Source organism: Manacus vitellinus, unplaced genomic scaffold, assembly GCF_001715985.3.
Source record: "Manacus vitellinus isolate BGI_N305 unplaced genomic scaffold, ASM171598v3 scaffold_59_pilon, whole genome shotgun sequence".
NCBI classification, from domain to species: domain Eukaryota; kingdom Metazoa; phylum Chordata; class Aves; order Passeriformes; family Pipridae; genus Manacus; species Manacus vitellinus.
In genome coordinates, this window is record NW_021940681.1 from 2,325,634 (window position 1) to 2,352,833 (window position 27,200).

At 41.8% G+C, this 27,200-nt stretch overlaps 1 protein-coding gene across 3 annotated transcripts; it reads right to left on the reverse strand.

Moving 5' to 3' along the window:
- Window positions 1-4,084: 4,084 nt before the first annotated feature.
- Window positions 4,085-26,657, reverse strand: LOC103754182 (uncharacterized protein C11orf24 homolog). Of its 3 annotated transcripts, XM_018082088.2 has the most exons (5): window positions 26,540-26,657; window positions 22,447-22,543; window positions 9,857-10,095; window positions 7,060-7,176; window positions 4,085-5,917 (listed from the first exon to the last, which is right to left on the reverse strand). In XM_018082088.2, the coding sequence occupies exons 3-5, from the start codon at window positions 10,011-10,013 to the stop codon at window positions 4,758-4,760; spliced, it is 1,434 nt and encodes a 477-aa protein (XP_017937577.1). In that variant the 5' UTR covers window positions 10,014-10,095; window positions 22,447-22,543; window positions 26,540-26,657; the 3' UTR covers window positions 4,085-4,757. The 3 variants fall into 3 exon arrangements, with proteins under 3 accessions (XP_017937577.1, XP_017937578.1, XP_008918219.2); XM_018082089.2 differs by lacking the exon at window positions 22,447-22,543; XM_008919971.3 differs by lacking the exons at window positions 22,447-22,543; window positions 26,540-26,657 and adding an exon at window positions 22,010-22,061.
- Between the last annotated feature and the right edge of the window lie 543 nt (window positions 26,658-27,200).

Consider the following 27,200-nt stretch of genomic DNA (forward strand, 5'->3'; position numbering starts at 1 on the left):
GAGGTGTTGCAATATAAACTTGCTGTCGCAGTTTAACCCCAACTGGCAACTAAGTAACAAAGCAGCACTAGCACAACAACTAAATTATCGGTGTTATCAACAATTTTCTCACGCTAAATCCAAAACACAGCAGTGGAGGAGATACTAAGAAGAAAGTTAACTCTTCCCCAGCTGAAACAAGGACACTTCCTTTACTACGTGCCAGAGAACCCACAGTGGAAAAAGTCCTTAGGAATGTTTTAGTAGAGTAATGCTCAGGTTTCCTTTTGTGATGCCAAAAATGAGCAGCCACCAGACAAATCCAGAGAAACAATCTCCGTGATACCTCCATTTCCAGACTTTCCTGGGCATTTTCCAACTACATTGATTAGCTGTTTTAAAGGTCATGCTTAAGAGTTCTGCATATGTTCTTTAATTCTCTGGACACCACATGTCATATTGCAAACTCATATTTGTAGTTGAAAAGTTCTTCATTCCTACTATTCCTTTAAATGTTTTAATATTCCATTATTTCCTTTCTTCTCTTTTGTCTAGAGCAACATACTTCTAATACAGGTAATGAAATAAGAGGGAGGTGACATTCAGAATTAATCTAATCTAAATGTAATTCCAGGATGTTCCTGTTTTATTGAGAAAGAGGCCATGCAACAGGTTGAAACCCAACATGCATCAGATATGCTATGCTTCACAGCAGCAGAATGTTGTTCTTGGCAGTTCTTTGGCAGACATCTTCTAGAGAACTTGGTAGGACCCTATCTATTGTTATATGGTGAATTCTGCAAGCAAAATTCTAAAGGTGTTGCATTTTCTCCCTTAACATACTCGCCATTAACTACTGCAATACTGCACCATGAGATGCAGCAGATGTGCCACCAAACAAGGCCTCAAAAGCGAAACAAGTGAAGCCATTCCAGGAGGCTGGTTTTAGCCTAGACAGAAACCATGAGTTGGGGGGCAACAACAAAGTGTATGTTTGCTGCTGGTGACCTCCAGCTTGATGAGTTAGCAGAGAAGAAATCCTAATCACTTTAGACTTGCATATCAAGTCACCAATACAGAAGAGACCTTTAGAAAACTGCACATGCAACCCACCTTCCACAGTCCCACTGCTCTCCTTTTTCAATGCTTACAAGTAGGTGGACAAAAAAAACAGAGCCACCAAAGCTGCCAAATCTTTACAGCTGGGTTTCAATGTACAAGCTAGAAAACACACCTTGACTTTCAGAGGCCAGGCTCCAGCCCAGGTTTTGTGATTTTTAATGTCTAAACTGAGCTAGTATGAGACAAAAGCATTGGGACGCAAAGAAAAACCTACTTCACATTTCTCCAGCTTAAACTGCACTTTGAGCACTATTGAGATAGGACAAGGGGTAATGGATTTAAACTAACAGATGGTAGATCGAGACTAAAAATAAGGAAGAATTTTTTTATGATGAGGTGGTGAAACACTTGAGCAGGCTGTCCAGGGAGGTGGCAGACACCACATCACTGAAAACATTCAAGATCAGGTTGAATGGGGATCTGAGCAACCTGATCTAGTTGAAGATGTCCCTGCTCATTGCAGGGGGCTTGGATCAGATGACTTTTAAAGTTCCCTTCAAACCCAAATCATTCCATGATTCTACAGCAAACAAAGATCTCCACCTTGTGTGCAGAAACATTCTGAGCTAAGACTCATTCTGGTGCTCAGCCTAACACTAAAAAGCTCAGTTTCTGCTAAGAAAGTAATTCACACTTGGAAGTGCAGTAACTCAAATAAGAACAGAAAAGACAGGCTGTGCTAGTATCTGATGAGGATACCTGGATGTAAACATACCAGAGCTGTGGGAACTGCATCAAGATTCTGAGGAGTACTCACCTTCCTGTAAGAACCTGCTAAAAAGCCACAAAGACTTTTATAGAGGTGGTTTCATTTAGCCATGATGTAGTTGTAATATTCTCACTGTGTCCATGAGAAACTCCCTTAGACTCTTGTAAATAGAGTTGTAACCCAGTTTCAACTCTTGTAATTATATCATCCCCACTTAAATTATCCCTGAAGGGTTTTATTTGTTTTTAATAAACCAATCTTCAAAAGTATCTGTTTTCAGAACAGAAAAACTCAAGAGTTTTTTTAAGTAATGTTACTTTTCTCTCCCTTCCCTTCCTACTCTCTCCAACAAATCAGTAGAGGAGTCTAATATATCTTCAAAGAGAATAATAAAAATCAGTTCAACTTCACAGACTTCCACTCCACAGAATCTGGTGTCCAACTTTGGGTCTACAAAGTTGGACAAACACCAAAAGAAAGCAAGCCACAGTGAGTGCAAAGTTCATTCAGAAAATCCCCCATATCTAGGATAAGCAATTATAAGTCTGATGATCATGATTTCTGTTGTGGAAATGGCTCAGGCAATTTAGAAAAAAAATACTGCAGAGCACTAGCAGAACAACTGCAACACTGACCCCTTATGCAGGAAGGCACTTCCTAAAGGCAGAAATTCACTTACATAGACAGGGACAAACTAAAAGGACAATAAATTAAAATTCACTATTTTCTGGATTTACCCTGTCAAAATGCATGCACTTATCCAAGACACCTAAACGAGGAGGAGAAGAAGTGAGCTGAATCTGAGGTAACACTCACCTCCTTACTTGGGAGATGGCAGGGAGCCGAGGAGACAGCTCTTATCTTAGTTATCTGGAGCAGAGCTCAAAGACCACATGCTTAGGTTTGTGGTTAGTGACTCACCTGCAATTAAGGTAAAACCTGAGATCCCCATGTAAAGATAAATCTCTGGACTTTGTGGTTGTAGAGCAGCATCTGCCAGACATCTGCTAACAGCTCAAAACAGTGGTGCTGAGAGGTGAACAGTCCCAAGCATCTCAACAGGGTGCAACTCCCCAGCTGTGCTAGGGGATGTTCCCAGCACCTTGTTGCATAGATGCAATACACAAGTGGTTCCTGAAAGATGGAAGAAATCAGAGGTGGGATCCCTTCTGCTCAGAGCAAACCAATTAATAATAATCTTAAAATACAATACAGTTGAGATCCTCAAACATTTTTTCCCCCTCCAGGAAACATGATGTGAATTTTGTGGCTTATACTTCAAGTTCTCCAAGGAGAGAGATTCCCTGTTCCTTTACCCTGAGAGATGCTCTAACCTACTGCCATGCAGATGTGGTCCACACGGAAGTACTGCAAAATGCAACCTGATGCTGACAACCAAGTTATCTCACTTCCAAAGCAATCTCTTTGCTCAACATACTCTACTTGCTGAAGTTTTGACCTCAATATTCGCGTTGGGTAAGATTCAGGAAACTCTCTCCAGCCTATTTTGTTCAAACAATGCCTTAGCACAAGCAGCAACAGAGCTATCTGCATTTCTTTTCATAGCACTTTCAACTGATGATGAAGTCATCTACAAAGTAACCTCTTCTAGGGTAAAGATTCCCTCCAAATTCTAAACAGCCAAAGAATTTGAATAAATAATGAAACCAAAACTCAGCAGCTCAGATTCTGAGGTTTACTTATTATCACCCTCATTCCAGATTACGTGTAAGCAGGATTAAAGAAGAGCCAACAAATTCAAAGCAAGAGAGAAGCTATCAATATGGTTAAAAAAACAAGAACAGACCTTGAACCATAATTTTGCTAATGGTATGTGTCATTCAAGACACATTAATCACTGAAGAATACTTGCCTAAAAATCAAGTGTTTTCTACTCATTCTTTCAAATGTAGATCTTGGGAGGAAAGTTGCAACTGCATGTGCAATAAAGTTTCCAAAATACTAAGAACTCTGTGCTGGTCCTAAATGCAAAAGAAAAACCAAAACAGAGCCTGATGCTCTAAGCATGAAAGATAATAGGCAATAAGTGGGTCTGCATACCTGGGAGACTGGTAGCATACTGGTCTTAAATTATAGAAGCAGTACTCTGGAAGATGATGAGTATCTTCTCAGACATGTCCATGCTTTCAGTGAGGTCTTCAAAGCTCCCATAATTGGAATACTGAAGTGCAGGTAATTTGCTTAAGCCCCAAAAGCCCATTTGTTTGCTTCTAAACCAGCAGGGACAGGAATGAAAACAGAAACACAACAAAATATGCCCTTCCAGGGTCCCGTTTATTGACTGAATACAAAAATAAGATCATTTAAGTGCAGAGGCACAGTAATCCACTCCGTGGTGAAAAGAGATCTTAGGTTAGCAGTAAACAGGGTTTACAATACCTTGTAAACAGACCTCTTTACAAGCAAGAAGCATACTGAAATATGACACACACTGGATTAAAAGTTCCCTGTTACAACAATACTCCAGACTTCTCATCTGGCTGTTTGGGAGCATTTCACAAAAGGTGACAGCATCCTTTGCTCTGTTTTCCAAGGAGCACATGTGAAACAAATGGAACACGAGGAACTTGCAGTGTAACTTCAACTTGCACAGTTGAAGAAGCGCTAGAGCATTTTCAGAGGGTGGTAGCTTACCCCTTGTTAGGTTTGTTTTGCAATGAAAAATAATGGCCAAAGCTGTTGTGCATTATGAAAATGTTAAAAATTATTCCTCTTTTTATGTTTTTACAGCAACTTCTTGCACAGTTAAATAAAAAATTATTTTTTTTCTTCTTAATACAGTACATGGCATTTCTCCTCAATTGCACTAGAAGTAAATTTGGAAGCACTTTCAGTTTGTGTTATAGGCAAATAGGAAGGAAAAACAAGTCAGGCAGACTTTGAAACTCCTTTCCACCTCTCTGCCTACTGTATTATTCCCACCCCTTCACATCTCTGAGTCCACATACATTCCATTGATCAGGTAATCCACTTGTGTGTAATCTTTCTTCTTGTAGCTCTCATAGGCCTGCATGAGGAAAAGAACTATAACAGTTATGAAAAAAACCGTACCAACTAAAAGCACTGCAAGAAGTGAACTTTTATCCACCAAGTACTGAGTCAGAGGCTCGGCAGCAATGAGAACGTACTCATTGTCTTTGTCCTGAGTTTCTGTGAGGTCCAAAGCTGTTGTTTTGGGTGCATCTGTTGGAGCCATGGTTGTTGAAAAGATGTCAGATGTTGACTTTATCCCGTGCCCAGTCGTAGTTTTTACCGTAGAGGCTGTAGTTAAAACCATGGCACCTCTTGTGGAGCCCAGAAGAGAAGTTGATTCACTCAAGGATCCTGTGTTTGTACTTGCTTCTGGTTTTAGAGCTGGCAGTGTGCTGACATGCAGTGGATTCGCAGAGTGAGAACTCTCCAAGGGTTTGAGTGTCGTGGCATGACTGGTAGCAGTGGAAGATATTCTTGCATCCTGTGGGATGAGGGTGGTCAATGTTGTGGTCAGTGTCTTCAGGTCAGCTCCAGCAGTGGTGGGGCTGTTAGAGTGGGGAGCACTGGTGGTGGTGGTGGTAGCTGGGTTAGACTGCTCTGTTTGAGTACCTGCCTTAGAAGTAACAGTGAGGGGAGCAGAAGTAGAAGTGGGGGACAATACTGAGACAGAGCTACTATTTCCTGATTTTTGGCTGGTGACCACAATCTGGGCGACATGGCTGGAAGTGGAAGAAAAGATGTTACCAGAAGTGGGAGAAAAGGTAGTGGATTGCATGGTTTTAGCAATGGTATCAGAACCTCCAGGGGCATTTGAAGCTTTGGCAGTTGTTTCATAAGTGGTAATGAAGACACTTCCATTTGTAATGTTTGTCGTTACAGCTGGGGCAGTAGGAGTGGTAGCACTGCTTGTAATTGATTTGCTTGTATTTGCTGTGACATTTTCATTCTCAAACCCAAGCAAATGCCTCAAATGAATTTTGTGAGTTTGAGCAGTTGAGGAAAACAGGTTTTCCACACTGTGTTGGTCAACCTGTGCATTCAGCATCCTCTCCTTTTTCTGTGGATAGCTTTGGTGGGGAAACAGGACTGTTTCCCATTTCCTGCTGACAATTTCTTCAAAAAGACAAAAACAATGAGTTTTGTAAGAATAAAACTCTCAAGCTCAAATCTAACCTCAACCCCCCAACATGCACACCACAACACATATTCTGCAGTAGACATAGTACAACTGGAATAAATCAGTCCTGAATTCAGCAAGAACATGAAAACTCAGCCCCCCCAGCCCTGTCTTTTTTGCACATAATCCCTTTGAGGATTTTTGGTTTGGTTCAGTTTTTTTTACCACAGACCTCTAGTATTTACCCAACCAGGGAATTAATTTCACAAAAGGGGAGTAATCAAGTAGAGAGCTACAATGCAGAAGCACATTATCAACAGGAGCAGCATTACAAATGTCAGCTCCTGAGAAGAAGACTCATGCTTTCAAAGTTACACATCATTGACAAAGCCTTTGGGCTTAGATTCATAATTTTCACCTCTCAAAAACGGGCAGAAATTCCCACTTACACCTCCCTACATCAGGATAATTTCCTTCACAACTAGTGAGCTAGATTTATAGTGACATAAACCCCATCTGCTTATCACAGGTCTGGTTGGTGTGTTGCAGAGAAACCTTTGTCAACCCAAAAGAACCATGAACAAACTCTTAAACTGGGGTACAGTGATTCCTTGAAACATACTTTAAAAGGTTGGTTCCTCAATTACGAATAAGCTCCATTTTGTTATTGTGTCACTTAATTAAAATTCAATACCCTGGCACTGGAAAGTCACCATGAGCAATTGCTGCTCTGATTATAGAAGCAGCCTGTTGACTCTGGAACAAAATTCTGGCAATCTGAGAGAAAAACAATGCCAAGACATTTTCCTTTCTCTGAAAAAAATATAAATACATCTGTTATGACTTTATTTTCACAAGGACAGCGTGTGGCATGCAAATGGCTTGAATGAACGATGTCTTCAACATGGAAACAAACTGTTACTCGGTAACAGCTACAAAAGTTATTCAAAGACAGAGCCTGCATGTGCCAGAAACCTTAGGTCGTGGTTATTCCAATCAACTCTACCTACAGAATTATCCTACAGGCATTTCACAATCCATCTCCCTCAGCTGAAAGCCTATCAAGGTCTAAACACAGGCATTTAAAGCAAAAGAACCAGGATCCTGGATTCACCAGGAACCTGAAACATGGCTTTACCTCCAAGTAGATCTTTGATGTCTTGTTCTCCAGCATTTTGGCACACACTCAGCTGGTGACACTGCAAGAAGATGCAGTGGTTCTGGTAGGGCATAGACCAATTACAGTGACGGTTTCCTGAAAACAGCAGATAAAATGCATTGCTACACAAAGCATACCAAACATGCTGCTTCATAGCTTTAATTAAAGCATTCGAAAAAACAAACAAACAAACAAACAAAACCACAAAACCCCCCCCAAACCCACACAATAACTAGAAGGTCTGGCCTTAAAAGGATCCTGACTCAGCCTTGGCAAAAATAACTGGAAAGCCAATGAAATCAATATAGGAGCTGCAGCCTACCTACCTGCTTGTCTTCTGGTACCAACATCTCCTAACAACAGCAATTCACTCACCCAGGCAGGGACAAAGAAAGTGCACTACAGTTTGTTCTCATGTAAATGCTAGCATTCATCAACATATCTTACTGAGGGAAAAAGAATAAATGAGCCAAAACTGAGTAGACATCCATCTCATCACTCATAGGAGACAGCTCTCGTCTCAGTGCTTGGAGTTACACAGAAATTCACTCTTCATTCTTTGAATAATGATACCATTAGCCACGGGAGCCATCACAGAAATTGTCTTTTACTAAGTCAAATCCCAACACAAGCTAAATAAACTCATCACAGCAAAAAATCGCTTTCCTGGCATCCCTTTGAACTGACTAACTTCTTTCTACATGTCTACGTATACATAACTAGGCTCTGAGGGAAGGAATGAACCTCCTCCAGCAAATACTGAGGAGGCATTTTAAACACTATGCCCAGTTTTGGGTTCTCTAGCTTACAAGAGTGGTATTGAAATACTGGAGTGAGTCCAAGGGAGACTATTAGACGTCTGAGGGCCTGAAGCAGATGATTTACAGCAAATCCCAACTCAACATCAAGGGAAAAAGTTAGTTTCTAGCACAAGGGCACTCCAACGCTGGGCTGGGGGCCAGAGAGGTCTCTCCATCAGTTCTTGAACAGACAGATCTAAATTGGAGTTGGACCAGGGAACTTCAAAAGGTCCCTTTTTGCTGTGGTAGCTGCACTACTTCCATAAGTAACTGATGTTATGTCAGCAAAGGTACAAATCACATCTATGGAAGAGTGCCTAACCAGCTGAGAATGTTATTTTTCCACTTCTCCAAGCAATGTAGCTATGAAGACATCTCCCTGTGCAACTGTAGATTACAACTTAAAACTATAATATCTTAAAAAATAATATCTATTGTTTCTTTACCAACAGTTACATATGTGTAACTATTCTGACAACTAAGCCTCAGGTCCCATGTCTGTAATGACAGAAAACACAAAAAAAATATTGTTGGGGAAGATGAGAATGGAGAATGAGATCAGTAAAGTTGATCTTAAACCCTAAAGCTAATAACAAATAAAAACATTTCAGGTCCTTCTTTCCAGATGATCTCTCTGCACATACATTCATGTCAAGAGTTTCTATCTTTTCCACCTCCCTTGACACCAGGTAGTGCAACAGACCAGCCATCAAGTAACAAATAGAAATTAAATTGCTTCAGTACATTTAATACAGAATGTAAAACTTAGAAAAGTTTATGCTTTTGGGTTCAGTCTCACATGGTTTCCCGAAATGGAATGGGTCACCTAATTGTAGAGGCTCAAACCCTCTGCTCAACAAAGCTAACACTCAACTGGACTTATTTTGTACTAACAGATTAGGAGACAACGAAGTGGTTAAAGTCAGCAACAGGGCCAACCACACAGCCAAATCATGTTGCAGCCCTTATTGCATACTAACTAAATTCTTTATGTTTCTCTTCTGGAAAAGGCAGCTGATTACCTTTTCTACCCTATCAATATATCAGGTTAAGGATGACACGTGCATAGAATTTAGAGATTGTCAGGTGGAACACACCAACATGAAGTGCTACAGACCCTAAGTGTCAGCACAGTCAGTGTGAACGTGTCATCTGCCTAGGGTGTACCACCTTAAAAAACAGAACCTGGAGCTTTCACAGCCCTAGTGCCTTGGGAAACAAACTCACCCTTACTTTATCTCCTAAATAAAACAATTTATAAAGGTACTTTCTTTCCACTATGAAGGAATGTCTCATGTTTGAACTACAGCTTTGAAACTCCTGGCCATTAAAAACAGCATCTTTATTATGTTCCTAACAATCTGAATGTCAGATATTCATTCACCTGAGCCAAGGCCTCATCTTCACCACAACATCACCAGCTTTTTGAGCTTTCACGTGTGGCTAGATAGGATTGAGACCTTCATAAGGACAACTCAAACTCATTTAGAAGTTTAATGCTTTTATAAAGACATCCCAGAGGTAGTGAGCAGAAGGCTTTCATCTCGCCAGATTTGTTTAACCCTGTGCTCAGTTGCGGGATACAAGTAGTTTCTTCTAAGGCAGGAAAAACATAGCAGGGAACAAAGACTACTCGTTCTAGTGCAGCTGTCTACAAGAGCACTGTTTACTTGCAAACATCTGGCAGAATGGAATAATCACTCTTCAATTCAAGTGACCTAACACTGCTTGCACGCTATCAGTGCACACCAAGAGCACATGCATGCTGTTTCTTATAGAAGCTAGAAGGGCCCTGGGAAACAGTTGTTCTGGATTCAATTTAACCAAAGCTGTCAGAAGTTACTTAGCACTACAGCACTGCACAGAGAAGCATAACTGTAAAAGCCCGTAAACAACTGGAATTAAGAAAGAAAGTTGTCAGGGGAGCAGTGGAGACCTTCAAGGAACAGAAAACATCTAAGGGACAAGAACCTCACCTGAAGCACCTGGGCTTTGACAAGCCTCCCTGCATTGTTTTTCAGTTGTAAGCCTGTTTATCTGCACTACATGGACTCCTCTCCCCTTTAGGGTAAAAAACCTGTGTTCACATATAGAGAAGGAAATCAGCAGGAAGAATACAATGGCAGTCCACATCTTCAGGGCTGGCCTTACAGGGAGGCTTCTCTTCCCAGAAGCAATTCTTTCTTATATCAACTTCAGATCCACTGCAATATACCTATTAAAAAAAACAAAACAAAACAAAACAAAACTTTCTATATTCCTATCAGCAGCAATAGAAAAAAAAACGTACAAAAGGCAGGCAAGTATCATTACAGACCACAAACAAGCATGGACGCAGAGGCAGGAGAGTACAGACCATTCCCAAATTCACAGAGAGGCTCCTTCTTTGGAAAAGGTACTTTGCTCTTCTTCTCTCAGGTCCCAATGAAGGACAGCTTAAGTCAAAAGCCATGGGTACAAAGTCAATCTCAAAGCACACAAGCATATGACAGCACAGATATGATGCCTTTTGACTCACTCTGGGACCCTCAATGTTGTTCCCAGGCTGAGCAGAAGGGTGTACACCAGTTTGAGTACACTGATAATATGGGGAACTATAGTCCTGTCCCTGCCTTTATACAGAGTCAGTCAAAACCAAGAACCAAAGGTTGATTTCTGCTTTGATTTTCCTGCTCATTGCAGACAGCTACAGGAAGCTTTGATTGAAAACAAGCAAAAGCCACTATTTCAGATCTTCCAAGACATTACACAGACACATCAACTGTTACGAAGAAGATTCACACCCACAGCAAGCCTTCATTTCCTCACATAAAACAATAGGCAATGTCTTTCCTTCATTATCAATGCACACACAAGTCTCTGTCCCAATGGATGTGCTTTCATCCTTGAAGTCACTGAAGCAGCTCAAGCTGATATCAGAGCAGATCATTGCCTTCTGTCTGGATTTACCCTCCTGTTTCTGAGGCTTTTTAAAGCTTTATATGAGCTTCCAAACAGTTCAGCCTGAACCAGACCAATTTTAAGGCTGTGACCTAAGTAATTTTTAAGGGCAACCCTCTTCCTCATCACTGAAGCAAGCTTTAGTCCTCATCCTGCTTTTATGAAATGTCACAGCCTTCAAAGGGTGTTGAGATTCAACTTTGTGTGACATCTCAAGGATGTATGTGATGACTGCAAAGGCAGCTCACAACACAGAATGAGCAGCATGTGTGAATGGTATAAATACCATAGTGAAGAACATCTAACAGTCATCAGTAATGTGCGTAAGACCCTGATTTAGCCATCCATGCAAGAAGGTTCGGCCTGAGTTCTCAACTCCAGTCCCAACTACACTTGTGAATTTAAGAATCTGACTGAGAGCCTTTTTTCCCCTCCAAGAAAGCCCAAAATAACGTTTATTAGCTTTGACTCACAAATCGCAACATTTTGATGCCTCCTACCATGGAACTTTTGCTTCCAATTTTTCCTTCTTCTTCTATATCCTCAAGCCCCAAAAAGGGCAACAGTTTTAGCTTCAAAATAACCCTGTGTGAAAAGGGGTGAAATATAAACAGGTACCCCAAGCTTCGCAGAGGACACATAATATACAGGTCCACACTGGACGGTCAAAGAGCCAAAGATGGGGACAAAACTCGATACTAAACTGCAGTGCCTCAAGTTCAGCTTCTCTAGTCACCCTACAAATTCCATAAGGAACTCAGAGTCTCCTTCCTGCCCACTTATTCTAGTAAAGAGAGTTATTTTACCTGTTGAAAATAGATGGAGCATTTCTATATCTTCTGCTTTCCCAGAGAGCAGGGGAGCCCAAACTGACTGGGTTGTAGGGTACTTGCACTGCTGACCTTAGCTCATGCACCCCTGTTCAGCTTTCTCCTTGGAGCAAGTGTGCACAGCGTCGCACTTGCTTTGTGTGAGCAGGTTTCCCAGTGCAGCCAAAAGTTCACGCTCGCGTCATCCCAACTGGCAGCTGGAAATATTTCTAAGTCTGACCTAACAAAAGAAGTCTTGGCAAGGAAAGGCAGCTCAGCAGCCCCATCTAGTCCTGTGTACCAGAGACTACGCCCGGTGTCCAGCCAGCACCAGCTTCACGAGGGTCTCTCTCCATTTCACACTACACATGCACAGCACAGACTGACTCTGTCATTCCTTATCACTTGCTCTCCCAAGTGCACCTTAGCAGGAGTTGAATGAATCAGCACAGAAGAGGAGATGACCTGTGCAATACACAAATACAGCCTTGGCAACACGCTACACTGGCATCAGCTGCTCAGGAAGGCAGCCCCACGTTTTTTGTCAGGGGATTGGTAATTTATTGGTAATTAATTTGTGCTATTCAGGTAAGCTAACTTTAATACTTTTCCCACTGTTCCAAATTACAAGACACTTCTACAAGTTTGCCTTAGCCATTAGCATGCTCTTGCTGTCACTCTTAGCATAAATTGCAGATTAACAATTGAAAACTGCAGTTTGACAAGACTGGGAGCAAGTGGGAAAGCAAGGGAAGACATGAAGTAACTCTGCCCACAAAAGATTTTTCCTAGAACAGGCAGATCCTTATTGCTGGCAGACAGCAAAAATTCCTTTAACTTACAGCAAGTGAACTGGGTTCTCTCACAGACAGTGTAGGTACTTTGCCTCAGAACACTGTTTGTCAACCTGCACTCCCACCACAACGTGCCAAAATAACTGCACTTTTTTTTTAAAGTTCAACAGTCCTAGGCAGAGATGCAGAAAGCAGTATTTGACCCATAGAAAATAAAAAAAAAAGGAAAAAATACATAATTAATGGTAAATTTTATATTTTAGAGTGCAGCTTTTCTTTGCTGTCCATTTTCAAGGTAAAGTGTTTACAAGAAGCATTATTTTACAGCCTAAGAAGTGACCCTGAGAATGAACTGCCTGTGCAATAATGTATGCATATACTGTTTTAAATAAACTAGTAAAGAATAACAGCAATGAAAACAAACACTTAACACTTATTACAGAATTTTTTCCTACCTTTACTAATAATTCTCTAGTTATATTGACCACCCTCAAAGAATAAACATCTTCCACCGCATTTTGAAACTGCAGATATAGCAGCATTATATCTATGAATAAATACTATAATTATTATTATAGTTAAAATCTCAGTATATTAGGACAAATAAAACTGAACCAACCCAAGTACCACAGATATTTTTAAGATTAAATGTTGATCACCCTCAGTGTCTTGAAGCTGTTGCGTTAACTTAGCTATCTGTCCCCTATGCAAAGAGGTGTTTTGTATCTTCAACCACCTTAATTCACTACAAGTCCTTCCCATCATGGCTGACTTTGGTTCCACTCAACTGCAATGACTCTAGAGGAAAGCAAAACCCCAGTACATGACTCTCACGTCTTCCAAAGTACCTGGCAGCCTTTCTGGATTAGGCCAACAGTGGTTTAGCCAAGCTCACACACAAGAGATTTGTCTCCCCTTTCCCTCTCAATAAACATGGTCTCCTCAGGGGCCAACTGATAATATCTCCTCTAAGACACTCAATCCAAAATTAGAGGCTTAAAACACTTCTCAGTGTTCTTTAGCCAATTATAAAAATCCCTTTACAGGTTGCAGACTGAGCATGTGAAGTAGACAAACGTAATGCACAGACTATAAGTGTGTCAGAGAAGCAAAGAGCTCATTTCCAAGTCCAGCAAGGGGATAACCAGATGCAGTCATACTTTAATGCAGTACAAACAGCACTTAGGATACTGTATTAAATATCAGAACCTCCAGTTAGAGGTGGGTTTTTTTGGCCTCTTACACCTTAGCCAATCCCATACATCCAGAACAAGAGTTACAATTACCTGCAGATCACTTTTCCTGATTTAACAACTGCCTTTTATAATCACAAGCAACAAGCTGTATTTCTGCCTTCCCATCATACTTCTAGCCAGTTCCACATAGCTCCACTTGTGCTCAGAGACCCCACTGAACACCCACTCCACACACCTACAACCCAGAACAGCACTAATTAAACCTTCTCCAAATCATGTTGATCCCCAGAAGAAACCACTCTCTGTCTGGAAAATATGATGGAAGAGATGAATGCTACTGTTCCCATCAGAATTAATTTTGAGAAATCGGGGCAAAATTCACACTCTGAGCATGACCTTCTTCACTTTTAGAGCATCCCCAAGGGAATTAAAAGTAAAAAAAAAAAATCACAGAAGACAGCAACAAATAAAATGTGGGAAAAGACTGCACTCTGAAAAATGTAAAGTTCACTTTTGTCATCTGTGGCTATAACTTAGCATATATAACTAAAATAACTGAGTCAACAACTGAATGACTGGTGACTTTGCAATGTACACACATATCCAGAGCATACTGCCCGCTGGGTTTCAAAAGAATTCCTCTCTTCTTGCTGATCTCACAGGGCTCAAGACAAGGAATTTGTACAAATTAAAAAATGCAGAGTATTATTTCAAAGCAAATGATTAGGGTGATGTTTCAAGAGCAAAGAGAAGCCTCTGGAAGATAAATGCCTTGCCTCCATGCCCTCCCAGCCAGACTCAGTTGTTTGTGGTTAAGCAGCTGCAAGGTGCACACAGGGACTGCAGCAGGGTGAAAAAAGAGATGTAGAACTAGACAAAAAAAACCCATGGCAAGAGGGAGTGTGGGTGTTAGAGATCACAGGTACAAAGTGTGCAAAGCAAATCATTTAGGGCAACACATGCTCCTTTGAGCTGTCATTGAAGAGCCAGCAGACACTGCCTCAAAATTTATTCTTACAAGTGTGCATGGACTAGGTATGAATAAGGTCAAAGAGTAGCAAAGAAATGTTCTAGCTTCAGTATATCAACAGAGCAGGGAAAACAGAGGTGGGATACCTTTTGCAGACAACAATGCTACTTTCCCGTCCAACTGAGAAGACATAAGGCCTGTTTCCCACTTGTATTTGCTGCTAAACACTTGATGTGTTGTCAGCCCTCTAAACAAGTGCTGTATTACTCTCTTTAGAAAAACAGAATTCAACTAGATTTTGCTAAGGGAAGACAAGCACACCTCGTTTGGTAAATCAAGGCAAGAATATAGGAGACAGGGAATCTGCGCTGCAATCCTGAGCAGCACTTTGCTTCCCAAGCTTCTCTCCAAGACTGAAGATGCACATGAAGATAAGTCTGGAGACAGAAGGGGCAGCACCAAAGGTACATGAAGCTGACCCAATGTCAGCTGAGCATGACCAGACGAAGTTATATGATTCTCTGAACAGCAGCTTTAGAGCCATTAAGTTCCTTTGGCTCCCCAAGAAAGTTATTGACAGGCTGCAAAGCTGTTTCTACAACATGTAACATACTACCAACAATAAAGAATGAAAAGACTGTGAAGCAGAGAAGCATTACAGATTATAGAGGGGGAAATACATTGCTAGGTCCCTGGTCTGGACACAGTTCCTTTGACTTCCTAAGATGTCTGCGCAGTGTGAAGCATTCCCACTTCCTTGGAAAACCAGGATACAACAATCAAAGGCCCATTTTTTGCCCCAATACTGGCTCTCCATGCCCCCATCATTTCCAGTATTAACAAAATGCTCCCGTAGAAAGATGACTGAGGTGGAAAGTGCACAGTTCCATACTTTCAGAGGGAGTTTTGAAGGAAAATGTGCCTAGAAATCATGAGTCCTATCTCGTAGATACATTGGCCAGGCTAGAATGCTGACCAGCCAGTTGGATCTGATAAACAGCTGGGGCTGATGCGACGGCAGCAGAGCATTAGAGGATGACCTGCTGCAACAGTAGGACGCAAGTTACACATGCTCTGAAATGCAATTCGGAGAAAAAACATTGCCAGCTCAGATCCAGAAGTTCATTTCTTATATCCCCTCTCCTACACAATTCTTCAGTTAACATGGCACAGCTGGCCATGTATTACAGAAAAGCTGGCACATTAGCAGCACACTCCTTGCTGCAGCAGACAAAATAGGGTATTGGATGGACATAGGTTTGGTTTGCTTCTGCCTTTTCTGATGTTTCTCCCAATACACGTCCACAAAAAAGAGATTTAAAAGATCCTACAAAGCCAAAAAGCCTAGACAGACTGCATCACACTAGAATCGGTTAAGGACAACAGCCCAATAAGCAAAATCATTTTAATTAGGCAGCAATAAAGTTATACATCTTCTCCTCCCCTAAATATAAACCACCTCCTTCAATTTGTAGTGTAGTCTCCATCTACGGTTAAATCTCCTATCAATCTGCATGACACACACCCCACAGGAAAGGTGACTGCAATGCCTACAGCAGCATCTACAAGCTTCAGGGAATGAGCCTGCTTCTCATCCCACCCCACCAGCGAGGAGGCTGGGCTGGGGATGCACACGAAGTCAGACGGGACACGGCCAGGACAGGTGACCCCAACTGACCCAAGGGATATTCCAGACCGTACAGCATCATGCTCAGCATATAAAGCCAGGGAAACAAGAAGGAAGGGAGGGATGTTCAGAGTGATGGTGTCTGTCTTCCCAAGTCACTGTTACCCATGATGTAGCCCCGCTTTCCTGGGGATGCCTGAACACCTGCCTGCCCATGAGAAGTGGCAAATTAATTCCTTGCTTTGCTTTGCTTGCAAGCGCAGCTTTTGCTTTTCCTACTAACTCTGTCTCAACCCAGGAGTCTTCTCACTTTTACCTTTCCATTCCCCTCCCTCACTCCATGTGGGATTGAGCGAGTGGCTCTGTGGGGCTGAGTTGTGAGCTGGAGTTAAACCACAACAGGCAAATTTAGCTACACTGGGGTTTATGGGTGCTTTTTTGGGGTTAGTTTTGTTTCAAGTATTACCAGCTTTACCCATTTCCATCTTTCTGTGCCTCTGTTCCCCACCTGTATTCCTCCCTCAGGTGACAAGGCAGACAGATTATACAGCTGAGGACAGTCCACACTGTCACCATTGAGGCTTCATGGCCACAAAACTTTGCCTCTGAGGAAATAAATGTTAAAGCCTAAAACCCCAAACCAGCATCACCCATCCATCATCCTTTCTCCCCCATATTAGTGCCATGTGCTGCAGCTCCAATGCTGAGAAATACTACTCAGCAGGACACTTTTCCTGTGAAAAATGATCAGACAGCTATTTGATTTATGAAACTGTGCCTTGTTTTGAAATATCTGAAACAATCTAGTTTTAATATACAGAAAAGTGAACTGCCAAAGGCTAACTACATAAAGCTGTGAGTGAACAATAAATCTGTCAACAAAAATACCTCCAAGCAATAAAAACATGTACTATGGCTCAACTGCAACCTTCCCTAGTCTGATCTGAACCTGAAACAGATAGCAAATTTTCAGACATGGTGTTGTCTCATGGGAACAGGAGATCAAATGTAGGGCATTTCATACCACGTGTTTCAAATTAAACGGCTTTCAACAAGATCCTCAAAGGAACCATCCAGTGGCTCCCACATGAACTCGGCAGCCATTGAGCTAATACAGAGCAAAGCTGCTCAAGAAGGGTAAAAGGCAAACTCATGACTTTTTCTAAGTGCCTGCAGAATCAGGCACTCTGCAGCAAGGGTGGTTCATGGTTGCTGACAGATGGCATTAGAAGCTAGAACCAGCACAGTGCACATGCACAGGAATAAATTGTGCCTGAGGTGCTATTAAATTCAAAACTGACAAGTCTGGAGCTAACAGAGACTTAAACAAGCAGTAACTTCAGCCTGAAGGTACAAGTAACCAAGTGTTACTTTTGGAGCAAGTAAAACTGCCAAACTGTTGAAGTTTGGTCACCCACCCACCTCCTGCCCTGCAGAATTTTACCACAATCAGCAAATTCCTGGCAATACAGATCAAGTTAAATTTCACTGAAATGCCATCCTTCACTCCTGATATTTTTGAGAAATCATTATGCTCCTCTATGGGTTCATGTCGCCATAACACCAATTTTAGGTCCGTAGAAACAGAGGACCCATCTCCATCCAGGACACAAGGTTCTGCAACTTTCCTCAGGAATTTAAGCCTCTGCACGGTTTTCAGCAGAGTTACACACAGCAGAGATGGCACCTTATGTTACAAAAGCATCAGGCAGTACTGTGGGGAGCTCAGAAACTGAAAAGAAAGTTCAGGCAGCCTGGAAACAGCCAAACATGGTCCCAGTGCAATGACTGAAAGGAAACTTCTGCTCAGCGCTAAAAGAACTTGAAGAAAGGAAAGCATTTTTGGCTGTTTCTCCTTTCTGCAAGGAAATAGGATCTTTGTGCATATTCTGAAATACAGAGAATAAATACAAATTAAAAAAAAAATTAATCAAAATATATGTGCCTCCACCTTCCCTTATCCTCACAAGCAAAACATTCTGAAGGCTACTAGATTATAGGAGGTTTCTTCTTTTTAAGCGAACAACTCAGGTTAAAAAACAAAGGTAGCTTCATACCAAGGATCTCCCAGGTAAGATGCAGCAAAAAGACACTCCAGCTTATCTTATCACAATACAATATGATACTGAGGGTCTTTTCACTACACATAAATCACAAATACATAGTACAAATCAAGAGATTCTTCCTAAAGTCTTCAAGCAAGGAACACACTTATAGTGATACCAAATAAGGTTTGTTGGTGCATGCCTCCTTGCTTTGTGATTTTGACAGCTTGAAAGGCATGGAAATCACAGGGCAGGGTGGGGAAGCTTAGCCAAGTCTATTTTTTCTAAACAAAATAAAAATCAAATGCAGTAGCAGCTTTCCTAAACCTTGCTGACCTTCCCTGTGGCAGGTTCTTCATAGCCAATAAGTATTCACCAACATGAATGTAAACCTATGGGTTATCAGAACCTACAGGAAAAACATCCTTCCCTCTCCTTACTTCATGGCAGCATCTGCAGAAGTGCTTCAGCCCAGCTCCTGGGTATCTCATCTCCTACAGGGCAGCAGGGCAGCAGCTACTTCGTTGTAGGTTCTCTCTTTTCAGTTTCAGGGGAACTCATTTAAGCTTTGAGTCTTGATGCTCAAAAACTGCTAAATAAGTCAAAGTAAAATAAGTTTGGTTTGAGCTCCTCAAAGCTTTTCCAGTACAAATGTCTTTGCACCAAAGAGCCCCTCGTTGATGGAAGAGGGAGAGCACAGGCAGCAGCAGGTTCTTCTGAACCTTTCTGAGCTCGATATAGAAGAAAGTCTGTCTTTCTGTCTTCTGCTGATGTCGCTGAGGAGAACTCCAAAACTATTCCATGGGGATACCTGAATCTCACCATCTAACCAAGAGAGATTACAACTACCACAAACATTATGTTTCACTAATGTAACCGAACAGTCAAGTACTTGCAGCACTTAGTGGAAGTACCTTGACAACTTTCCTTTGCTAGTGTGGAGAAATTAAAGGCTTCCTCTGCCCTAGAAAACAGTGCTTCTGCCTCCACCAGCTTCCCAACAAAATCCAGCTTCTGTCTCAGCACTCAGTTTCTCAGGCACCTGAGCCATTTTACAGTAAGGCACTTTCACTTCAATTGCCTGAAATCATATCATACAAGGTAAATCTGTCCAAGTAGATAACAGAGCAGAAAAACTAATTCAGTGAGGATTAGCTGTTCTCAGCATGCATTGGGGGGTTTTGGAGTTGGTTTTGTTTGCCTTTTTTTTTTTTTATGACAGCCATCTAAGAGGAATTACATGTCACATCTTGCTTAGCAAATCCTCTAGCACTGACATACAACTACAGAAAACTCTCTACCTATACAGATGCATATTAACATCTACAATATCAAACAATCTCTAGCCATTTAAACTGCATGCCCACCACTTCAGCCTTTGCTTTTTAAAACACTTTTCTCCAGCAATAACTTTACTGGAGATGAGACAAAAATACCGAAATAAATTTGTACACATATTTACAATTTCTGTCCTTCATCCAGACATCTTTTATGCAGATGAATCGCCGTATGAAATCCAGTGTTACAGCTGGATGCCATTCATGATATCTTACTCAGAACAACTGTAAATGTGAATGCTTGAGTCAGCTGTGTATCACAATCTTGGAGCATGTATTTTAACTCCAGAAGGGACCTCTGCAGGTGTAATCTTACTGACTTACTGCAAACAAATTTGTCACAAGTCATGTAATAACTTAAGAGCTCATTCAGTAGAAGGGTTTGCAGTTTTTGGTCAGTTCCCAAGGGACAGCTTGCCTTTACCACAGTTTGCATGACATCTGTTTCAACTTTCAGAGGGGTCAAGGGCCAAGTGCAGAACATAACACCCAGAAAGAACACTTACAAATATTGCCAATACTGCAAATATTGCAGGGGAAAAAAAAAAAAGCAACCAAAACTCACAAAACCCCCCACCTCACCTCACTAGCATTTTCTGTTTATATTTTATTTTGAAACACTTTCATTCAGATATTCCTTATGAAGATGGGTTATCAGCACCAGAAATCCACTTCTGCTACCTCACTGAATATATTTCAGTGCATAAATGCATATCCAACTTCTACACATTATGAGATTTTCAAAGCCTAGAAAACCTTGCTCTCTTTCCAATGAGAGAAAATCAACAAACAGGAATCTATGAGTATAGGGGATTCAGTTAAAAGCTATTTGCTAAATAGCAAGCAAACAAAACTTCCTGCTTTTGCTTATCAAGTCAGCTGGTAACAAAAGCCACCTGCATCACAGCTCAACTCAAAACTCAAACTCAAGCAGCGTGTCCCTGAAGAACATTATCAGGTGTTTCCACATCAGCAGATCTGTCTTTGGCAGTAATTATTCAACACACAAAGCAGGTGTTTAACTTTATATATGAGAGTAAGTCTAGCAGAACTAGTGGAACCTGTGACCTGCATAAAACTGAGTCATGTAACTGCTGGCAGGCTTATGACATTGCATTCCCTTGCTGGCTTCACCAACCAAAACATGGCCACTAGAGTCAGCTATACCCCAGACATTGTCCATGATGCATTTCAGCCACAGTACATGCCAACTCATCTCATGGCCACTACAGCCAGAACACGTGGATCCTGTCATTTCTACAACACAAATATAAACTGCTGGCAAGCCCTTAAAAAAAATCATCATAAATGAAGATATAATTCATATCTCAGCAATGTGTGCTTGCTGCCCAGAAAGCCAACTGTATCCTGGGCTGCATCAAAAGCAGCGTGGCAACACGTTGAGGGAGGCAATTCTGCCCCTCTACTTTGCTCTGGTGAGACCCCACCTGGAGTGCTGTGTCCAGCACCTCTCCTATGAAGACAGGTTGAGAGAGTTGGGGCTGTTCAGACTGGAGAAGGCTCCAGGGAGACCTCATTGTGGTGTTTCAGTACTTAAAAGGGGTTATAAGAAAGAGGGAGAGTGACTTTTTACAGAGGCAGACAGTGAAAGGACAAGGAGAGATTTAGATTAGATGTTAAGAAGAAATTCTTTGCTGTGACAGTGGTGAGGCATGGGCACAGGTTGCTCAGAAAAGTTGTGGATGCCCCAGCCCTGGAAGTGTTCAAGGCCAGGTTGGATAGGGACCTGAACAACCTCGTCTAGTGGGTGGCATCACTGCTCATGGCAGGGGGTTTGGAACTAAATGATCTTTAGGGCCCCTTCCAAACCTAACCATTCTATGATTCTATGATTCTATGATCTAGGGAATAAATACTCTTTGCTTGGACATGGAGAATTTCAAGATACCACTGGGCATTTCTCATCCATCAGAAACTCCCTTCCTTAGCCCCCTTAATAAGCTAGTCTCCTGTTTATTGTATGGAAAAAAAACCAGAAAGCTTTTTTCCACTATGTTCTCCTTTTTTACTTAGATACAGGAATTTAAATCTAGATGCTACTGCCAGCAAGACAACACATTGATGATGTAAAGTTTCCTCACAAGGAAGGAGCTTTGCTGAGACAAAAACATCAGCCCAACCTTTGTAATACAGACCAGCCCACAGAACAACAGGGCATCAGTTCAAAAGAGTGGAGTGCAGGTAAGACAGACCAACCCTCCCTTATCTTATAGGTGTGAGAAGACTGAGTCATTTGCATATAGCTACAGGAACTAGTCAGAGCTGGAAATGAAAATCAAGTCTCTTGAAATCCATCTTAGTACATAACTATAAGACAGTTTACTTTTCCTATGAAGGCATATGCTTATTAAGTGTGCCATTAAGAGCATCTCAGGAATATCCAGAAATACCTGCTGTGGAGTTTGTATTTTCTGAAGGAGAGGTGGTGGAAGAGGAGTGTTCCTATAACATAAATCACATACAAATCAAAATAATCAATACTGACATTTAGGGCATGATGTACATTGAGAAATGAGGAAATGAAAAGGTAACACAAATGCACGAAACAGCCTCCTCTCCAATTAATGGTTTGCTTAATCTTAGACAGATCCCAAATATTTCCCTTTAACCAGTTTGCATTCATAACACTTCTACCTTTATTTCCTGTTCTTCAATTTATTCACAGTTCACGAACAGGGATTAATTTTGCCCTCACCCATCTGCACATGCTCAGTTCCTGCTGACTTCTACAGAGTTTCTCTCTACTAATTGACTTGTTTTACAGCAGTTTCAAATCTATCCAGAGAGAGCAAAAGGAAAAATAATGATTTTGAGTGTAGACACTTACCATGCAAACACTTGTAACTGTTTTCTTGCTGCCAGGAATTATTGTGCCTTTAGGGGAAGCAAAAGCCAATAAAAGCCTGGATGCAGTAGGACTACAGCTGAAAGCATAGGAAAAAAATGTGTAAAATATTATTGTATGCAACCAGAGAGACATTTCTCTGAGACTGATAAAGCATTTTCACAAAGAGGTGGAAGAGTGGAAAGGTTTATCCTGCTTTTTAATACAGAGAAGCCAAACAAAAAAAAAGATAGAGGGGAAGACTCAGCAAAAGAACATGCTTAATCCTATTAAAATTAATGAGATTTCATCCTGGTCTTCACACACAAGTTGTGCTAGGAGTTTAACTTAAGTGGATTTAAAACCAGATTTAGCTAAAGTGCTGCAAAGTCTCCCCAAGCCAAACAAATATAAATGCAACCCAAGCATACATGTAAAATTCAATGCAAATTTTATCAAGTCACTCCCCTCCACTTCCACACCTTTTTTTTTTTTTTAACAAATCTGAAACCAGGACACCAGGGTACATCAGAAGTACAGGTTCAAGTGTTTTCCTGGACTATTGCATAAGCAGTTCTCCAGGCCTGGCACCAAGTCAGAGTCAGATGGAGTTCAGGGAAGGCAATCCCAATGCCCTCCCGGGCAGTCATTGTTAGCAGAAGCAGTGATAGTTGTGAAGAGGACTTGTTGAATGTCTCAGTAAATTAATAAAAGGCTCTTGCACACAGACAACCTCTCTTCCCTCTTTGTGTACTTAGGGAATAACAGAGGCAGCTATGGGGGCTTGGACACTCCATAGCCATGTCTGCAGAACACAATTTAGCTGTCCTTTAGAAGACACAGCCTAACTGAGACTCCCCAAGCAAAGGTGACAGGAGCTGTGGTGATGTAGCGAGATAATCCAGACACACAACTGTGACCTGCACTGACTGTGCAACCCTCCTGCTCAAATGGAGGACCAGCTGGTTCCTCGAGCAGAGTACAAATGGACTGTGGGTCCTGTCACATGCACTGGGGGACAGTCCAGCTGGCTGCAAATAAAAAAGTACCCATATCCCTGGCTCTCTGCCCTCTGTTCCTTTCTTCATACCACACTGTCCTACAAGAAAAAAAACAAACAAACAAGCGCCCAGTGTGCTCTCCAAACGGTTGACAAGCTATCATGTAAAACGGGAGGAAAGGATGTGATGGAGAATCCAGACCCACACACTGTCAATCCAGAGAACTCACATTCTGCCAAGTGCATTTAAAGACCAGCTTTCCCACCATGGTAATTGCAGCCACTGGGGACAGTGTTTCAGTCCCATTTTGCTTGACAAACACTACACAGCACCAGCTTGGTATCAGTGCAGTAGCATGCCCACCTTTCAGCACTGAAACCCAAGACGTGATCCTTGAGGCCATGCCCCAGAACAGCAAAGAAAAATAAAGTCAGCAAAGGCAACAGAAGACCGTCAGAAGTTTTGCACCTATGCTGATGGACATTCAAAATTGCCCTAAGGAAACCTCATTCCAGTAAAATCACAGTAACAGCAAAGCAGAACCCTCAGCTAAATGCTACTCTACACACTAGCAAGGCAATCCTGTGGTTCCACTGAGCTTTAAAACCCACTTCTGCAGTTCTTGCCACTTGCTTTTGTTGGATAAGTTGTTCACAGGAACATGCAGCAATGTCCATGCAAACATTCCTTCAAGAAGGGGGTCCCCATACCATGCTGGAGATAAGTTGTCCTTTCCTGAACGAATTGCTGTACCACAGGCACCTTGGGCACCTTACCTGCACATTGACTGACTTGGATTGCCAGCAGTCAAAAGCTGGAGGAGCTGTGAACAACATTTCCAAAGTGTGCAACCAGGTCCTGCCTGCACCAATTTTCAGCATTATTACTGTCCCTGCAGTGCCAGCAGCATACTAATACCACACCTATCAATTCACAAGCCCCACTGACTGCTCCAAGTCTAAGATGTAGAAAGGGAACCAAAAATTACTGGAGGAATGAATGTGTTAAATCCTTGATACCTCTCAGGACTTCTTGGCTTCCCAGTCAACAAGGTCAACAGCCCTTCCACACCCAAGCAGGCTGGGTATCATTGACAGGTGGGGTATGACAAAGGATTAGACCTACAGAACAGGCTGGAAGTTGGAAAGGGAAACAACCCTGATGAGCCAGAGTACACAGTGTCAGATGGTATCCAGCAACAGCACTCACAGCAGGGATATTGCCCTCACAGTCCTTTTAAGGGTAGGAGGGAAAAAAGCCACAATGATCATCTAGTCTGGTTCCTGGTGCAGCATAAACCATAGAGGTTCGTCCAACAATTACTGTGTTAACAAGGGGTGGGAAGGGTATCTCATCTACCACACGAATGGACTTTGTACCAGCTGTGTACATAGGGACAAACATCTCCTTAAGAAAGGCATCCTATCCCAATTTAAACACTTAAAAGGGAAAATGGCCAGCTGGTGTGGATTGTCATTGCTCTGCAAAGGAGTTGTAGCAATGCACAGCAGCTGAGGATCTATATGCAAGTGTCAGTGAACTGACTGCTTTTTCCTCTGGCTTTCCCAGTGCATAATTGCTTTTGGTATTAGAAGTTTGTATCAAACACAAAGCAACAATTAAAAGGCAAGGATAAATCTAAAACGTACTGCATTAGCAATGTCTGAACACGCTTATATGTGGCATCCAGGGATGAGAGAAGAAACCAGTCAGAGCAGATGGATTTGAGCCTGGCTGTTCAGCACTCACACGCAGACAATGCACATCTCCATATGGAGACGAGGGACGCAGGGCAATGCATGTGCATGACACCCAGCCATCCCCACCACTGCTCTGAGCCACAAGCCCAGCATCACTCGGAACACGCACAGCGGCCAGGATGAAACAAGACAATACAGTACCCTGGTTCGTGGGAACACAGCAGAGCAGCAAGTTCTTTCCTCCTACACCTAGGTTCCCCCAGAAATGTTCACTGCAAATATGCTGGCATAAACTCTAGCTGGACTTGCTCAATGGCACTTTCAGTTTATAAAACTGTGTCCAAGTGTGGATGATGACACACAGAGCACATACTCAGCTAACTATGTGTCAGAGCATGGGGAAACATCAGCAAAACTGTATACTAGGCAAGAAACTCTACCCAAACAAATCAATTCTTCACACTTCCTTCAAGCAAAGTTTTGGACATTTCCAACACGCACTGCTTTAAACGAACATCTCCATTCCTTAATGTCCCTGCAATATTTTCCCTTGAAAATTTAGTCAGTAACACACAACTGAAAAAGTCTGCTAGTATGTTTCTAAGTAGTTACATTAGCTAACCCTGTAATCCAAGGTATGCATCCCTAGATACATTTTCAGGCATTCAGCATCGATGTTTTTCATCGCCATAGCTGGAAATTCTTTTTGCAAATTACTCCCAGAGCCTTCAAAAAGTCTGTGCCAGGAGACTTTCCTTAGAAGGCAGAGGCTTCAGGTTGTATGGATGTGCCAATTAGAATTTCAATAGCAGATAACCAGATGCAAAGTCTGTTTTCTGGCAGATGGGTTTATAAATCCAGTAGGGAATTTGCAATTAAAACAAAAAAATAAAGATGTCCTCACCAACATGTTAAGAGGCATGTAGCCTGGAATTTCTCCCAGAAAAGTACTAGAACAATACATGTGTGTATACATACATGATAGATATATATATATATATATATGAAACCTAGAACCAAGCAGCAGAAATGGACAGCACATTCTCTAATCTACTACAGACATGAAAGCTAATAAAAATGGACAGATTCCTTCTAAACTATCCATTACCATGCAATGGACTGTATTAATCTATATAGTAGTGGTTGATTATGGTAGATAGTTTGGATTAATACAAAAATACATGCACTTCAGAGAGAGAAACACTGAATCAACACACATTGCCTAGTTTTCAAAGCCACTGTTCAATCACAAACCCTCTGAGGTCTAAAGGGAACCAAATGCTCACTATCAGCGAGTTTACCTCACTCATCAAGGCTGCACTGCAATTTAGCTTAAGGTGCAAAGGATTAGTATTTCTTGGGTTTGTTCCTCTGGTAAGCAGGCAGCTAACTCACTTTATCAGGAAACAGGAGTGGTGTTGCATGACCAAGCCTGGCAGAGATTCAGTCAGCCAACATGCAGGACATCAAGGTACTTCGCTTGACAGGATCCTGTAACATGAGTTTTCTTTGCCAATCCTAAAAAACAAAGATTAGGAGACAGAGGGGAAAGTGAAAGGATTTGCTGAATCCATCAGAAGAAGATCCACTGCAATAGGATTTCCCCACAGGATGCTGTATTTGAGAGCTTGGTCAAAGAACAGTATTTATTCTTCCTACCATTTACTGGATTCCAGCTGACACCTTGCTAACATTGCCTAGGGTATAGTTAAACCTTCTGAAAACCTTTACTTAAGGCAGGAAAAGAGGTGAAAGATTTCAGTGTGATACCACACAAAGCAGGATGCTGCTTTCAAGGGTAATCCCAACTGTACACACTCAACCTTACTTATACGGACATACGGTATATTTACATATCAGTGATGCCACGCATAAGGGTGGCGTCTCCTAAGGACACCGTACCTTTGAGGTGGTCCACAGGGCCTAAAAATGTTACTCTCAGGCAGCGAGTTACTTGCTGAGTCAATCACCTCTCTTCCCCACAAGGAAACCCAGTTTTCCCGGCTCCCACCTCCCCAGGAACAAAATCATCTACAAGCATCCACACGCCGCAGGA